The sequence below is a fragment of the Rutilus rutilus genome (assembly GCF_951802725.1).
Source record: "Rutilus rutilus genome assembly, chromosome: 10".
Lineage (NCBI taxonomy): Eukaryota > Metazoa > Chordata > Actinopteri > Cypriniformes > Leuciscidae > Rutilus > Rutilus rutilus.
This window is the reverse complement of record NC_140215.1, coordinates 34,860,545-34,877,554: the sequence shown is the minus strand read 5'-3', so window position 1 is coordinate 34,877,554 and position 17,010 is coordinate 34,860,545. Positions and strand designations below refer to the sequence as shown.

At 39.4% G+C, this 17,010-nt stretch overlaps 1 protein-coding gene across 2 annotated transcripts in view; it reads right to left on the bottom strand.

The window, feature by feature from the left end:
* Nucleotides 1-1,617: 1,617 nt before the first annotated feature.
* The window catches only part of atf2 (activating transcription factor 2), a 34,212-nt gene continuing 18,819 nt past the window's right edge, over nt 1,618-17,010 (bottom strand). For both annotated transcript variants that reach the window (XM_084421676.1, XM_084421677.1), the window contains exons 9-12: nt 15,665-15,826; nt 14,007-14,213; nt 10,811-10,916; nt 1,618-1,991 (exon numbers count right to left, since the gene is read on the bottom strand). In XM_084421676.1, the coding sequence (XP_084277802.1) occupies nt 1,753-1,991; nt 10,811-10,916; nt 14,007-14,213; nt 15,665-15,826 (714 nt within the window). In that variant the 3' untranslated portion in view covers nt 1,618-1,752. The remainder of the gene's footprint in view (nt 1,992-10,810; nt 10,917-14,006; nt 14,214-15,664; nt 15,827-17,010) is intronic.

Genomic DNA, 17,010 nt, shown 5'->3' with positions numbered 1-17,010 from the left:
TTACCCGAAACAATTAGTCTCAGGAACTTTTGCTGTCTGCGTTTCCACCGCGGCCTAAAGTACCGTGAAGATCAGGCAATGCGCGCTACTCAGTTCCCGCTGGATTTCATCCTCTAAATTTAAGCTTAATAAAGCCTGAACCTCGTTGTCAGTCCATCGGTTGTATTTCACTGCACGCACCGCAACAGACTTTTAAAAATGGTGGATGAAATAAAATTTTTGAGTCAACCAATCAAAATGCGGCTTGAACTCAACCAATCAGCATGTCCAGCGCCCAAGTCCCACCCCCGAACGTTCCTGAACTTTGAAAAGGAAGTAGTACTACCTCGCAAGCAGGGACTTTCGGATGGGGAAATTTTGACCAGGAACTTCATTTAGACCCTGGTTCCTGCGGTGGAAACATATGGAAGCTTGTTTCCGCCACAGAATAAAACATTTTAAAAGATAATTGGGACTTTTTATCTCACAATTGCAAGTTTACATTTCGCAATTCTGACTATTTCTCAGAATTGCGAGATATAAAGTCAGAATTGCGTGAAATAAAGTCAGAATTGCGTGTTATAAAGTCAGAATTCTGACTTTTTTTCTCGCAATTGCGACTTTATATCTCGCAATTCTGACATCTTTTCTCAGAATTGTGAGATATAAACTCACAATTGTGAGATATAAAGTCAAATTCTAAGGAAAAAAAGACGGACTTGTTTTTTTTGTTTTTTTTTTACCTCAGAATAGTTTATATCTCACAATTCTGACTTTATAACACGCAATTGCGACTTTATATCTCACAATTGTGACTTTATTTCCCAGAATTGCGACTTTATATCACGCAATTGCGACTTTATTTCCCAGAATTGCGACTTTATATCACGCAATTGTGACTTTATTTCCCAGAATTGCGACTTTATATCTCACAATTGTGACTTTATTTCCCAGAATTGCGACTTTATATCACGCAATTGCGACTTTATATCACGCAATTGCGACTTTATATCTCACAATTGTGACTTTATTTCCCAGAATTGCGACTTTATATCTCGCAATTGCAACTTTATTTCTCAGAATTGCGACTTTATTTCTCACAATTCTGACTTCATATCTCGCAATTGTGAGAAAAAAAGTCACAATTCTGACTTGATATATGAGAAAAAAAGTCAGAATTGTGAGATGAAAAGTCGCAATTATTATTATTTATTTATTATTCATTGGCGGAAACAAGCTTCCATAGAAACAAACCGAGTTCCTGCGGTGGAAACGCGGATTATGAATCCGGACACATTTGGGCTGTCGTGAATCATTCCGTCTTGATCCTTCCAACACAATCTGAGTTTAACTCAATAAATACATCACAAATGAAAAAAAAAACACATAAAACAATCAGTACAGTTTTCTGCGTAGCCTCCCAAGGGATTTCCCAACTACTGTACTCACTCTTTGTAAAAATGAAATTAAAGTGGTCAATTCTTCTAGCTTTACGCCTCTGATAGTGCTTCAGTAAGTCCAGTTCCTTTCACTATGAACCCGGACACATTTGGGCTATCGCGAATCTTGATCCTTCCAAAACACTCTGCGTTTAACTCAATAAATACACCACGGATAAAAAAAACCATAAAACGATCAGTTGAGTTTCTGCATAGCCTCCCGAGGGCTTTCCGTACTCACTCTTTGTAAAAATGCGCTGGATTGAAAAGAGCTGAAATGAAAACGGAGGCTCATTTCAACATGGCTGCCAGGACTGAGCGATCGGAGGCCTGATCAGCTCCCAGAAGACTGTGCGTGTGAGGAAGACTCCTCCTCCTCGTCCTCGTCCTCCTCGTCCTCCTCTGTGCTGTGTTCTGCCGGCGGGCCCAGAGCGGGTCCGGGTCCGGGTCCGGGTCCCAGAGCCGTGGACGAGCTGATGCCGTTGGATGTGCTGATGGAGCTGTGCTGGATGGCCTCGTTCTGAGGGCTGCTGGGAACAGACATCTCCCCGCCGCTGTCCTCCTTCTCCAGCTCTGAGACACAGAGACACAGATCACATCAGAGACGGAGACTCAACAACACCGGCAGCAGCAGATTTTAACCGCTTGCACACACACTGCAGCTTTTGTTTTATGTTGTCTGTTAAAATAGTGTTTGCTAATTATGTGTGTGTGTGTGGGGTGTGTGTGTACGGGTGGGGGGAAATCTAATACTAATAATAATGCTGTGTGTATATACCATGCACAGTATGTAAATGTTTCACAGAATTCCCAGATGACGAAAAACATTTGCAGCTACACAACCAGAGCAAAGTGTCCCACAATGCAAAGTGCTTGATGGACCTGCCAGTATGATGAATGAACCAGACGTGATAAAGAAGAAAAAAAAAAAAAAATTTATATATATATCTTTTTTTTAATCTTCTTTATCATATATATATATATATATATATATATATATATATATATATATATAAATGAAAAATACAGTAAAACGGTCATAAAATAACTTTTCCATTTGAATATATTTTAAAATGTAATTAACAGTGTTGGTAAAGTTACTTTTAAAAGTAATGTTACAATATTGCGTTACTCTCTAAAAAGTAACTAATAGTGTTACTTAGTTACTTTTTATAGAAAGTAAAGTGTTACGTTACTTTTGCATGATTTTTTCTCATCTCATCTCAGCTGGGCTTGCTTGTTTGTTTTTTAATAACAAAAAAGAGTTATATTTTTGGCAAATGTAAAAATCCTTTTCGCTCCAAAAGAGATATGAATAAATTCAGGCCTGTACAGTAGAGGGCGCCGCTCACACAAACCTTTCAGCGGTTCTGGATCACAGAAGAATAGGACGCAGGAGAAGAAAGTAAAACACTTACTTCAGCATTAAAACAAAAAAATTAAACACAAATGTGATGTTTTTCTATAGTAATTTGGCTTATTCCTATAGGTTGAATTGGATCATCGAAGGTCAGCAGTAAAGATATTGTTAATAAAGTGAGATTAAGAACATAAAGTACATTTGATATAAAGTCATTTGGCTTATTCCTATAGGTTGAATTGGATTATTGAAGGTCAGCAGCAAAGACATTATTAATAAAGTGAGATTAAATACATAAAGCATATTTGTGTAATTCAACATTGAATTATTGCAGGTTTTATTAATATTTTGAGTTTCCATTTCACTGTTTTTATTCATTTTGAGGAATACTGGATGTTTTTGTGCCAGTGAGAGGAGTAAATGCTCTCATTTAGTCTAGATCTCCAGTAATCATCATGTTCACACACAGCGAACACACAACGCCTCTGCACTTACTCCTGATTTACTCAACATGAGGACAGGAGAGCTGGCAGTCAATACATGGGAAACAAAGCAACTTGAGTTACTTATTTGAAAAAGTAACTCAGATATTTTGTTGTAACTTTAAACACAATGTGTTACTTTACTAGTTACTTGAAAAAGTAATCTGATTACTTGTAATGTGTAACCCCAACAAATTTTCAGCATCATTACTCCAGTCTTCAGTGTCACATGATCCTTCAGAAATCATTCTAATATGATGATTTGATGCTCAAGAAACATTTATTATGATTATTATCAATGTTGAAAACAGTTGTGCTGCTTCATATTTGTCCGGAAACTGATCTTTTTTTTTTTTCAGGATTCTTTGAAATAGAAAGTTCATATTGCAATCAAATGTCTTCACTGTCACTCTTGATCAGTTTAATGCATCCGTAACATAGTGGATGGTTCCTGCTGATTTCTGTCCCAGTGTAATGATGTGAAACTCTCAGACTCTAAGATTAAAAACATCCGTTTCTCAACCATCTGTGAGCAAACACGTGATTCACATCAGGGCTTCAACACACCTCTCAACACCAGCGTCATGTGCTGATTTGACCTCCGCATGAAAAGAGTAGCAGAGAGCATCACAAAAGGCCAATTTGCTAGTGTAAATATATGTATATATGTCATAATAAATGTATAACATGGCATGCGTAGTTTTTTTTCAGCCTTCAACATTGTGTTAAAGCTATAAAACTGATAGTACCTGCAGTAGGACTTTTTCGATACCCCCATAATGATACATTAAGTGAATTGTAATCACTGGCTGTGCACATAGACTGTAAAAAAATATGGACGACGCCCCTTTTTCGCTCTCTTCCATTGGTGAGAAGTGAAGCCGCCAGTGTCCCGATATGGCGCTGACATCTTCAGTCTGCGCAGTAGCGATCTCGGGACCAGACCCGCGCAGTAGTGAACAGGAAGTAAAGCCACGAAATCAAGGCCCCGCCCTCACTCTCGGTGTGAAATAATTAATTATAGAAATGTAGATATTAAATTTAAAGCTCCGATCTCCTCAGTCCTCCGAAGATCCCGAAAAAAAGTCTGTTGGTGCTTCAGTGACTACTTCGCTCAGAGAACCTGTCAATCACAGCTGTCAATCATGACGTCACACCATGACGTTTTTATAGCATCAAATAACTAACTAAAAACAAACTTATTTTTAAAACAAACACTTGAATTTACATCAGCGTGATAAAAACTACAGTAAATGACAGAAACCACCTTCGGAAAGTAATTAAATTGTTTAGTTGGTCTCAAGTCCCGTTGAATAACACGGGGAGGCGGGGCTTATGACCTATACTAGGACCAGTCACCGGGGGGGCGATCGAGACGTTTTGGCTTCACTTTTCAGGGCTTGTGCGGCACGCTTGGCTGTGCACTGGAAGGTCAGCAGAAGGAGTGTCACAATGTATTCAATTTTTATTGTTAATACTACACATTATGATGGTCCAGTGGCAGTAACTATCTTATTTGATACTCCAGCATAGTAGGTCATGCAGTGTTTAGATCACACCCCAATCAAACACACCTGAATCAATATCTCCAGGATTACTAGAAGCTACAGGGGAGTTTCATCAGGGCTGGAGCTCAACTCTGCAGGACAGTAGAAGGACAACATCTGAAATTGTGACAACCCTAGACAGCAACAAATGTGTTCAAAGTTTAAACAGATATCGATATTGATTGCACTGGCTGTTGTTCAGCTGACCACTGACAGTATGGTGCCATCGTTCCCTTAGCCTCACCTGCCCTGTAATTACCATGTGACTGATGACTCTCGAGCTGCGGTGATGACGTCTAACATCAGGCACTAACTGCCCACGCTAAACAGCCGAATCTTAACCCGAGAGGGAGAAAGCTCAGCAAACATCTAAAGATCGTTCGCACCGGATGAGTTGCTGGCATGATTGCGATTAAAGACTTTCCCAGTCCAATGCTTTGTCTTTTATTAATCCCTGTGCTTGCTTTGTAACCTTTAATTAAAGTTACAATGTCATTTTAAAGCAACATCATCAGGGTATATTAGAGGCTGTAGCGTGTGGCCAGACTCGCGCTCGATCCCCTCTCTTCCTTGCCAACTACTGCAGCGACAGATAATTACTGCACCTGATTTTAATGATACACACACAGGAGAGCGGCGGAGATGCGCGGTCCAAATGCCACCAGCTGTTCTGCAGTTGCATTGAATTAATTGGCTCCTGATGAGGAAGGGAATGAAAAAAGGCCCGCTCACGCTCTCTCTCTCTCGCTCGCTCGCTCGACTCAAAAAGAAATGCAGACTACCCATGATAATTAATATAGCTAATGAAGCAAGAACCGCACGAAACGGCACTTGGTAATTAATGCGGGAGGTATTAGATTGTGTGTTCGGTTCTGAAGCGTCTGGATTGACTGGGCTCCGGATGAGGTGACTTTTCGTGTTTGCCATGGGGTTGTAAACACCCTCGTCGGCTCGGTGCACGCAAGGTTGAAGCATAGACTGTAAAGAAATATGGACGTAGTGTTCGTGACGTCACCCATAGTGTTTCTGAAGGGCATTTTTGAAGCCCAAAGTGGGCGGAGCCGCCGTCGCCATCTTGGCCGCGCGTCACTCCAGGATAAACGAAAATGTGCAGCGAGGCGGATTAGCTGAGGTGACGTGACGCTAACGCTAGCAGACAAACGGCTAGTGGTGACATTAGCGCCAATCTACCTGTCACTCAAGTGGCCACGCCCTTAATTATGCAGAACTTTAAGGCTTAATATCATTTAAACGGATGAGTTATAAAAAAATTCACCCCCCTCACAGTCGTCATGAAGGCCAAAATTAGCTTTATAGACCAAAACCACTTTTTGTACCAGGCAGTAAACATGTTTTTTTCTGCTGTAAAGTTGGGCGTTTTAACATGGGGGTCTATGGGATTGCAGCCTGTCTCTAGAGGCCAGTCAATGAAGTGCAGTTTAAGTCACTTCCATGTTGGCTTCAAGAGAGAGACTGGGTTGAACGCAGAAAACTGAGTTGGGTTTTCTCCTCTCTTCATTTACATGTTCAGGCATCTGTAATCACTCCTAATGGTATTAAGCAGGAACGGGGGTGATATATTATCATACACGCTCCTGAGACCGCTCTCCGCTCACCTCCTCTCGGATCGTCTCCGCCGCGAGCAGATGGGCTTGTACAATGCCAAGCGGAGGCATGGCCTGCCCTGCTTTGCAGGGCATCCTGGGTAATTTCCCCCCACCTGCTACCAGGGCAGCACAGCCTGAGAGATTAAGGCCAGAAACATACTTTACTTAAGTACACAATCACAAATGAAAATGCTTTGCCAAGCGAGATCTCGTCGGCCATACTTTACACCACTCCTAACCAGGCACAATGCGGTTTTCAAATATATTTCAGGCCCGCTTTGGATCGAACGAGACGGGAGCGTGCAATCACCAAATGAAAATGCTTGGTAACACTTTATTTTACAGTGTCATTGTTACATGCAGTTACTATAGTAAAAACTATAAATGATGCATAATTACATGCAACTAACCGTCAACCAAACCAAACCCAACCCTAACCCTATAGTAAGCACATGTAGTTGCTTAAAATGCTTTGCCAAGCGAGATCTCGTCGGCCATACTTTACACCTGTCCTAATGAGGCACAATACGATACGATATCAATATATTTCAGGCCTAACAGACTGCTCTGGATCGAACAAGACGAGAGCGTTCAGGTGACCGAATGTGAGCGCACTGACGTTTGCACTTTTTCCACCATATTAAGACCGTTCTTTGACAGGTGATGACCATCTGCTGCTTCTCCATCCTGCAATGAATGTGGCACAAACCAGCGTTGTTTACAGAGACAGAACGATGCTCTTCTCTGAGCCTCATTTGCACAGGTGACTAATATATGACCCCTCACAGCATTCGGACGCATAGACAGGATTGAGGAATGGTTTCGATCATCTCCATGCTCTCCTCTGCCTTGCAAAGACCTACCAATGCCTGCAAATGAACCCGCTTTCAGACAACCCAATCTCACCCGACAACCATCCCGCTCATTATATGCATGAGACCTGTCAGTCAAGCTGCTTAACAATGCCGTCGCATAATGAACTGCACGGCTGCAGCGCCGCATCCCGGTTGCGAAACGGCACTTCTGTCAGACTCTCCGCTATAATACACTCATTTTGGAGGCAATCATTGTCAATACAAGTCAGCGCTGGGTTACAAACTGAGCCAAACGCAGACACACACACACACACCAAGCCAACGACGTTTCAGCCAAGGTGTGAAATCCAGGCGTTGGAAGTTATGTACAAAAAAATGCGGTAACACTTTATTTTACAGTGTCCTTGTTACATATGTTACATGTACTTACCATAGTAATAAAAGTAAATGATGCATATTTACATGCAACTAACCCTCATCCAAACCCTATAGTAAGTACATGTAGTTGCATAATATTACTCAGGGTTACACTTTATTTTAAGGTGTCAGTATTACAGTGTAATTATATATTTAAGCACTGAGTAATAATAATTAACTACATGTACTTACTATAGGGTTAGGGTTAGGATGAGGGTTTGGTTTAGGGATAATTGCATGTAATAATGCATAATTTATAGCTATTACTACAGTAATTACATGTAACATATGTAACAAGGACACTGTAAAATAAAGTGTAACCTTACTCAGTACTTAAATGTATAATTACACTGTAACAATGACACCTTAAAATGAAGGGTTACACTTTATTTTAAGGTGTCATTGTTACAGTGTAATTATTTAAGTACTGAGTAATATTAAGCAACTACATGTACTTACTATAGGGTTAGGGTAGAATTAGGATTTGGTTGAGGGTTAGTTGCATGTAAATATGCATAATTTACTGTTATTACTATGCTAAGTACATGTAACATAATGTAACAAGGACACTGTAAAATAAAGTGTTACCAAAAGTGCTTCCACGCTAGCAGAGCGCTAAGCTTCAGTGTCTGTTGAAGCCCATGGAAGGGGTTCTGGCAAAAGCGTACACACATTCACTCCCACATCCGCTTCTCTGTCCCTCTGACAACAGCTAATTGATATGAAGTGGCTGCATATGGCAGACGAGCCGCAGATCTGCACATTTCACAAGGTGTCATTAAAGCATAACGGCCAAAGACGCGCGTGTAACAAAAGCAGCCCTCGGTTTCTGAATGCCTCTTTATCACTCATCTTAAAGAGGACAGCGCTACGTACAGTGGGGGATCATTTTTTTTATATATGAGTCCTCGGCGTTCTGTGGTAATAATGGGACGAGATGAATCTGTGTTATTTCACACTCAGGGCTGGTTCATTTTCCACTCAAAAAAACACTCATTAGGAATAACACTCATCTGTTATAGTCAAAAAAACAAATAAATAGTAAAACAATAAAGACAGAACAAGTCCATTAAGCAGAGCTGGCAGTCCAGAGATTTTACTCATTTCCCAAAGAAAGAAAAGGCTTTCAGTGAGATTACATGTTATTGAATCCTGAGCAACATTTAACAACTGGAATTGCGGCTTTGTGAATGAAATCTCTGGATTGAGACTGACTCTTTTGACTTGGGCCAGTAAGCAACCAGCTTATGTGTTTCCCAACCCCAAACAATGTTGTTCATTAGTGAGTGAGTCAGGCAACCAATCCCAGCTCGCGGTCCTTCCTCTCCTCTGCTTACTTCCGGTCAGATCTAAACACTGTGCTATCTAAAGGCAGGCAACAATGCCAAAACAAATGTGAATTGTGAATCGGACGACACTGGTTGTGCTGCAAATGTTTGTCTTTGAGTGATTCTAGTGAGGATAACAAAATAAAAAGACATAATTTCTTGCCATTTTTTTGTGATACACAACCATCTTTTATCTCAATAAAAATTGACACTGTGAGTTAACATTCACAACTCTGGTAAACTATGATTTTTGTAATTTCACTGTATCATACTTCAATTTGACAAAGGCCTCTAAATGATCATAACTTTGCTTAAAAATACATTGATGCTTAAGTAATAGTTTATATAGTTTAGCATGTAAAAGGCCTTTTAGTGTACTTGTAGAAACGTCCACCTTCAGCTCGTGGTTCACACGTCTTTATAAAAATCATAAAGTAAATGTAAGAATAACTTTTTACTGGACTTACTCGATTATCCATACATCTTTTTTTTCTTTCTTTTTTTGATATAGAAAAATCATGTTAAAATTGAAGTATCAAATCCATCAGGTTTTTCAGGAAGGTTTGTTTGTTCATCTCTCACTCATCATTGTATTGCATTGCATTATGGTTTAAACCTACAGAGCTTTGGTCATAAAACTAAGCATTTAATATCATCTCTCTAAGACATTATTGGGGGATAAAGAGTGACAACTGATATTTATAAGCATTTTATGCAAGTTGACTGATATGATATGATCTTATTGATTTACATAAGAGATCAGAAATTCATATTACTTTTTTTGGTGATATAAATATCAGCAACTGCACCATATTGCATATTTTGCTCAGTTTGTGCCTAATAAATATATAGAAATAGTAAATAGTTTGGTTTTGGTAAAAAGTTTTTCCTCCATATTTTCACTATATCATACTATATGAGCTATAAAATCCTGATGTACCAAATATGACACTAAACAAAACAAATTTGGAAATATTTTTTATTTATGCAATTTGGTGCAGTTCCTGATATTTATATTGCCAAAATGTTGTATTAAAAAAACCTGTTCCATTTCAACTTTGATCTTATTGATTTTCAGATTTTTTTAATATAACATTTTGTCAATATAAATATCAGGAACTGCACCAAATTGCATATTTTGCTCAGTTTGAGCCTAATAAAATATATAAAAATAGTAAATAGTTTAGGCCTGAATAAAACTAAAGTTTTTCCTCCATATTCTCACTATATCATACTAAGTGAGTCATAAAATCCTGATGTACCAAATATGATACTAAACAAAACAAATTTGGATTTTTTTTTAATGAGTTTTAAAAGGTAAAAAAAACCTGTTCCATTTCAACTTTGATCTTATTGATTTACATAAGCGATCATAATTTTTTAATATAACATTTTGGCAATATAAATATCAGGAACTGCACCAAATTGCATATTTACCTCAGTTTAGGCCTCTGAATAAACCTAACGTGTGTTTTTTCACTATGTCATGCTTATATGAGCCATAAAAGCCTGATGTAAATCAAATGCGATACTAAAAACACATACTGTACGGAAAATTAATTTTTTACGATTTTTAGAAGGTTCAAAAAACTTTCCATTTGGTGACAATTATGTCATATGTCAGGCTTTACAGGGTTAAAGAGCACAGAAACATGCCATCAATGTTAACTTCATGTTGTCTCTAATACAAATAAACTAAATATAAACACATTTTATGGCTGTTATGATCCATAAGTGCTAAATCTACATCTCGAAGCAGGCAGTGCGAGTCTGATGACGAAGCAAACTGATAGTCAGTCAGTGTGAATCTGCTGTGGCTCGTGATGAGGTACTCACGGTGGTATCCTGATTTCTTCTGCAGGAGTGTCACGGGACAGTCTTTATGAGCCAGTAAGAGCTGCTTCAGCTGGGCCACCTCACTACGCAGAAGAGTCACCTCATTCTGGACAGAGAGAAACAAGCATGTGACCTATCGAGATGAGCAGATTATAGTGAGGGATCAACAGAGAAAGATCATTAGCCCGTCTTCATTTAAGCTTTCTTTGGGACACAATTATAGCTGGTTAATGGCAGAGTCCCAGGAGAGAGAAACACAGAGAGAGCTCTCCCCTCCGTCAGCGAAACACTGGTGAGATTTACTCTCGTCTGCCGTTAGGACTCCCATGGGGCCGTGCTGTTCTGCGCGCGCTAAACACAGGCTGTTTAACAGCCAAGGTGACTTTAAGCGGGATTTACAGCGAGCTGAACGCGTGCGAAAGAAGGGCACGAGAGCGCAGATTTAAACACTTTCTCTGTTGCTCATTTAATGCAGCGGTCTAAAAGCGGGCCAGTTTATTTCATTCCATCTGTTTTATCTTGGCAGTGCTGGCGTGGTGTGCAGAGGAGAAGCAGATTTAAACACAGCTGCTCCAACACTGTGGCAATGCTCACTACGAACTGACATCTTCCATTACGACCACAAAGTAAGCCTCTCTCTCCCTCTCTCTCTCTCTCTTCACAGTTTCTCACATCACATCAAAATGCTCAAAACACTACAATTATCCAGTCATTTAGTGAGGGCATCCACTTGACTAAAGCAAGCTATTATTATTACTCACTTGAAAATAACTCGCGCAACACCGTTCTCAACGCTGACGCTAAAATAAGACGACGGAGGACCGGTATGGGTGTCCATTTGCCATGTTGATATTTACAGACGGTGTGGCCAATGACTGAGAGACGGCGAATACATATTAACTGTAATGAATAGTGAACTGACTAGCGGTCTGGAATGATTGGCCAATTCTGTGGTCAAATATATTATAAAGACGCTATAGATTACATTTAACGCTGTTTCCTTCATAGCTGTGCTAATTTCATGTCAATCTGTAAATGTTTCCTTCCATATAATAAGTGTTTTTAATGTTTAATGTAAAAGTGTAAGTAACGTTTATTTGGTGAGTAGATGTACAAGCAGGATAATGCATATCGCAAAATAAACCTTGAAATCGCCTAAACATGAAAATTTGCGTAAAAAAAAGGGAAATTGATTCTTGACAGTAACGACATTTATAATGTTTTCTATAAATAAAAAAGACCTGCAGACTGTTTTTCAACACTGATAACAATCATGAGTATTTCTTTATCATCAAATCATCATTAGAATGATCTCTGAAGGATCATGTGACACTGAAGACTGGAGTAATGATGCTGAAAACTCAGCTTTGATCACAGGAATAAATTACATTTTAACAATATATTCACATAGAAAACTATGGAAGCTTGTTTCCGCCGTTGAATAATAAATAAATAATAATTATTGCGACTTTTTATCTCACAATTCTGACTTTTTTTCTCACAATTGCGAGATATGAAGTCAGAGGTAAATTTTTTTTTCCTTATCTCACAATTGTGAGTTTATATCTCACAATTCTGAGAAAAGATCTCAGAATTGCGAGATATAAACTCGCAATTATGTGTTATAAAGTCAGAATTGCGTGATATAAAGTCGCAATTGCGAGAAAAAAAGTCAGAATTTATACCACGCAATTCTGACTTTATTTCATGCAATTGCGACTTTATTTCACGCAATTCTTACTTTATATCTCGCAATTCTGACTTTATTTCTCAGAATTGCGAGATATAAAGTAAGAATTGCGTGAAATAAAGTCGCAATTGTGAGACAAAAAGTCGCAATTATCTTTTAAAATGTTTTATTTTGTGGCGGAAACAAGCTTCCGTAGAAAACAGTTATTTAGAACTGTAATAATATTTCGCAATTTTACTGTTTTTACTGTATTTTTGAGTAAATAAATCCAGCCTTGGTGTCACCAAGTTAAGATTTAATTGAAAATATATTTAAGTCTGAAAAAAATGGAAAACCATCTTTTCTCTGGCCAGGAAAATTCCCAAACACTGGTCAACGAATTAACCCGTAATATGTTGGTCTCTAGCTGTCAGAAAAACAAAGAAAGCAGCATCAATTTAACATGTTTTGCAAGTGGTTATTGTTAATATTTTGCTACCAGGTATTTCACCAGTGAACTTTCAATGACACGAACATCTAAAGTGACATATGGCTTCAGGTGCGGTCCTCCCACTCTGCTTTTAAACCGAAAACATCAAACGAAATGTATAAAATCGGGCGAATCTCAATCGTCCCTTCTGCCGTTTCCAGTGAGATCAGGCCCGCTCAGGCCATTAAAGTGTTTAATGCTTCCGCAGACCGGCTGCATCCATAAAGACAGCACAGGGGGGATGTTTGGCTCGAGTGTTACCGTGCGCTGGTCTGAAACCCTGACACCTCGTTAAAAAGCCAGTTAAGGATGATGTTAACGTAATTGAGCATCATTAGAGCTCTACGCTCCGATCAGCTGGGCCAACGGGACAATTACACCAGCCCATCAGCGCTGATAAATGTGCTCGTATTAAACACCTTCTCTCCGATGAAACACACTGTCACGCTCGCTTTCAGAGTCCCAAACATTCTGTTACACACCCAACACCCTTCTTCAGCTCTCCATCTGTTTCGTGTTAGTCTATTCGTTCATATAACCCACACAAATTAATCGCCCTTCCCCCACCCCTTCGCGAACGCACTGCGCTTTGTTTAAATGGACAAATGAAAGAGACAGCGTGCAAATAAACAGTGGCACATCTCATTAAATTGTCTGGAACGTGCCGACGCCGAGCCACATTCTCCGTTATCAGCAGAGACAACGGTTACGTGAACTGTTTCGAACTTGTCAGTGGCGGATCCTAATTGCCTGCTACAAAACGGGGGTTGAGAACGAGACGGCTTTCCCTGAGAGAGTTGCAGGGCAGCTCACAAACGCTCCGACAGAACAGACGACACGCTTGTGTGCCGATGACATCTGGAGGAAACGTCTTTATTGACAGGGCCATATCGATGCAGGAGACTCGAACAATCACGCCGTGGCTGTCATGCAAACACACTTCTTAATTTACATTAATGACTTCATCACCATCTTTGTCTGGCTCTCAAACGCACACATTAATACACTCAAAGAGAGTCTGGCGTGTGTGTGTGTACCTGTAGCTGTCCGTTCACGCTGTTCAAGTCTTCTGCTTTCTTCTCCAGACTCTGCACCCAGACTTTCCTCTTTTGCCGGCAGCGAGAAGCGGCGGCTCTGTTTCGTTCCAGAAACTTGCGTCTTTTCTCGTCGGGGTCTTCGCTGGTGGTTCTCCGCCGCCGCCCACCGGTACTGGTTGTGTGTTGGGCTGGGGGGGCGGGAGACACCTAAACAGGCCGGCGATCAAACGTACAAACACAGATTAATTAGGACTTTTTTGTGGTATTTTTGATCATATGTTCAATCAAAACTCGCACCTGCCAAGGGTTGCCGAAAAAAGAAAACATGCATTAATATTTATGGTTGCACTTTATTTTACCGTACGTGCACTTACAGTGTACTTACCTAAGAAAGTACTAGTAATATGAGGTAACTACATGGGTTAAGGTTAGGTTTAGGGTTAGTGGCTAGTTATTACCCAGTTATTGCGATTACTATAATAAGTACATAGTATGTACATGAGGAACAGGACTGTAAAATAAAGTGCTACCCTAATTATTACAGCCTATAAATGTACATTGCATTTGATTAGATGTTTGTTTGTATGATTTTTTTATATTTTTTTATATTATTGCTGTTTGAGTTATTAGTAACACTTTAAATAAGGTACAATTTCGTAATCGTAGTTAATGCGTTAGGTATCATGTAACTAACGACGAACAACAATTTCTTCATTAATGAGTTAAAAGTTAACGTTTATTCATAAAGCTACTCATGTACTTCTGTTCAAAGGTTTGGAGTCATTAAGAAAATAAGACTTTTATTCAGCAAGGATGCATTAAATTGGTCAAAACTGACAGTAAACCATTTACATTGTTACAAAAAAATGTTCGAAAGTATCGGTTTTCACACAAAAAAAAAGGCAGCACAACTGGTTTCAACATTGCCAATAAGAAATGTTTTTTTGAGCGCCAAATCATCATATTAGAATGATTTCTGATGATATTAGATGATCACGCGGCAGTGAAGATATTATAATATTATTATTATAACTGCATTTTCGATTAAATAAATGCAGCCTCGATGAGCACAAAAGACTTTTTTCAAAAACACCAAAAAAAACTTTTGAAAAGTAGTGTACTAGTCCTTAGGGACGCACCGATATGAACATTTTGGCCGATACGATAACCGATAATTCTTTATATTTGAAAGTCGATAACCGATATATTGGCCGATAAATCTAAATCCAAATTTTTATAGCATTTTGAGAGCCTAATTACAAAAACAAAAGTCTCACCATTAAAAACCATGTCCCAAGCACACAATTATAATGTTCTTATTATAATTATATGTAGCCTACATGACAGACTTGCACTGCACATGTTGCACTGAACTGTATTTTCCTTTTTGAAGCAAAGTTCAGAACCATCATGGCGAACAGTTGCGCATCTGAAGTGTCTCAGATGAAGGAAATAATACATTATTTTATCAGCTTTAATATATCGGCCAGATTTTCTTATCGGGCCGATAACGATAACATCAAAGATGAACATATATCGGCCGATACTGATATGGTGGACGATTTTGACGACTCACATTGAATTCAATATTTTAACCATCATCAAATTTATGTATATTAGTATATTATTATATATATATATATAATATTTTAACATACGGGCGTCTCTGTAGTGGATGTGGCAGGCTGTTGTGTAGTGCACTGGGGGCGTGGCTCCTCAGCCGGGGGCGGGGCTGGGGGCGGAGTCTCGCTGCTCTGGGTCTTGTCTGCGTCACCGTTCGTCACCTGAGGGATCTGATGGCTGAGGACCGCCTTCAGCTTCTACAGGTGAGAGTCACAGGTCAAGTCAACATGCACTATCAGCCTGTATATATGACATTATTAGCTGACTTTAAAATACTGTCCACTCAAATTGGTTTCAAAAGCAGATATCAGTGCTAAACTATATCAAGATAAATAACTTCCCCAAGTTCAAGTCACTTCCTCACAATCTGATTGGCTGGCTTCATGCAGTTTTTTCAGGGTGCATGTTTTTATTTTGTTTGTTTGCCAGAAAATATCTTAAATTTCAGGGAGAGGTTCAACTTTCAGACACACATGGACGTTTCTGAATGGTGAGTGGATACATTTATGTACTTGTGGAGTTGCATTGATTCATCTGTTTCCGGGAGATTTCCGTTGAAAATAAAATGAATCCACCTCATCTGAGTCTGGGACTCTAAATAGTGTTCAGTGCTCGTCTGTGCAGCAACGACACAACAGTTTGCATGCTTTGCTCGAACTTTTGCCATTGCGTTAGAACTGGTTACTCTGTTGTCGCTTGTGAAAACCAATGGCGGCGCCGTGGGTGTAAACGTGCAGATTAAGAGGTAATATTATAATAAGATCCTCTTCCTACGTCAGAAGGGGAGTGAAATCTGATTGGTTTATTTTTTGACATGCTTTGCAGAGAAAGGCTCACCAAAACAAAGTTTCAGATGTTTTCTGTGTTGGTAGAAGCACCGGGGACCCGATTATAGCACATAAACATGAAAAAAGGTCAGATTTTCATGATGTGTCACCAGGTTGCATTAGCAAAATTATGCTGAAATTTTCGCAGACAAAAAAGGTCCATTGTCTATTGTCAATAGTGTAGCGATGTATGAAGCGAAGCTCACACGGAAGTCACTTTCTGTTGGTCATCGCAGCGAATCCACATTAAACCTGTTGCCGAATCTGCATTCGGATAACTTTCGTCCTCACACAAAATTCCCAAACGCTTGGATTCCTATCGACATGACTGGGTTTTGGTCAAGCAGATGTGTTGAACGATGGTAAATGTGCAGAGAGAGTAAGGATACAACAGTATATTACTACCTCTTATGTCCAATTTCACGTTTGCTTGTCACATTCAAAATACCGAGCTGTGATTGGCCACTTTAAATGTCACTCTCTGTCTATGTCTGTAGATCAGGCCACAGTGTTGCAGAACGCAACAGACTTTATGCCGACAGTCAAAAATCTGC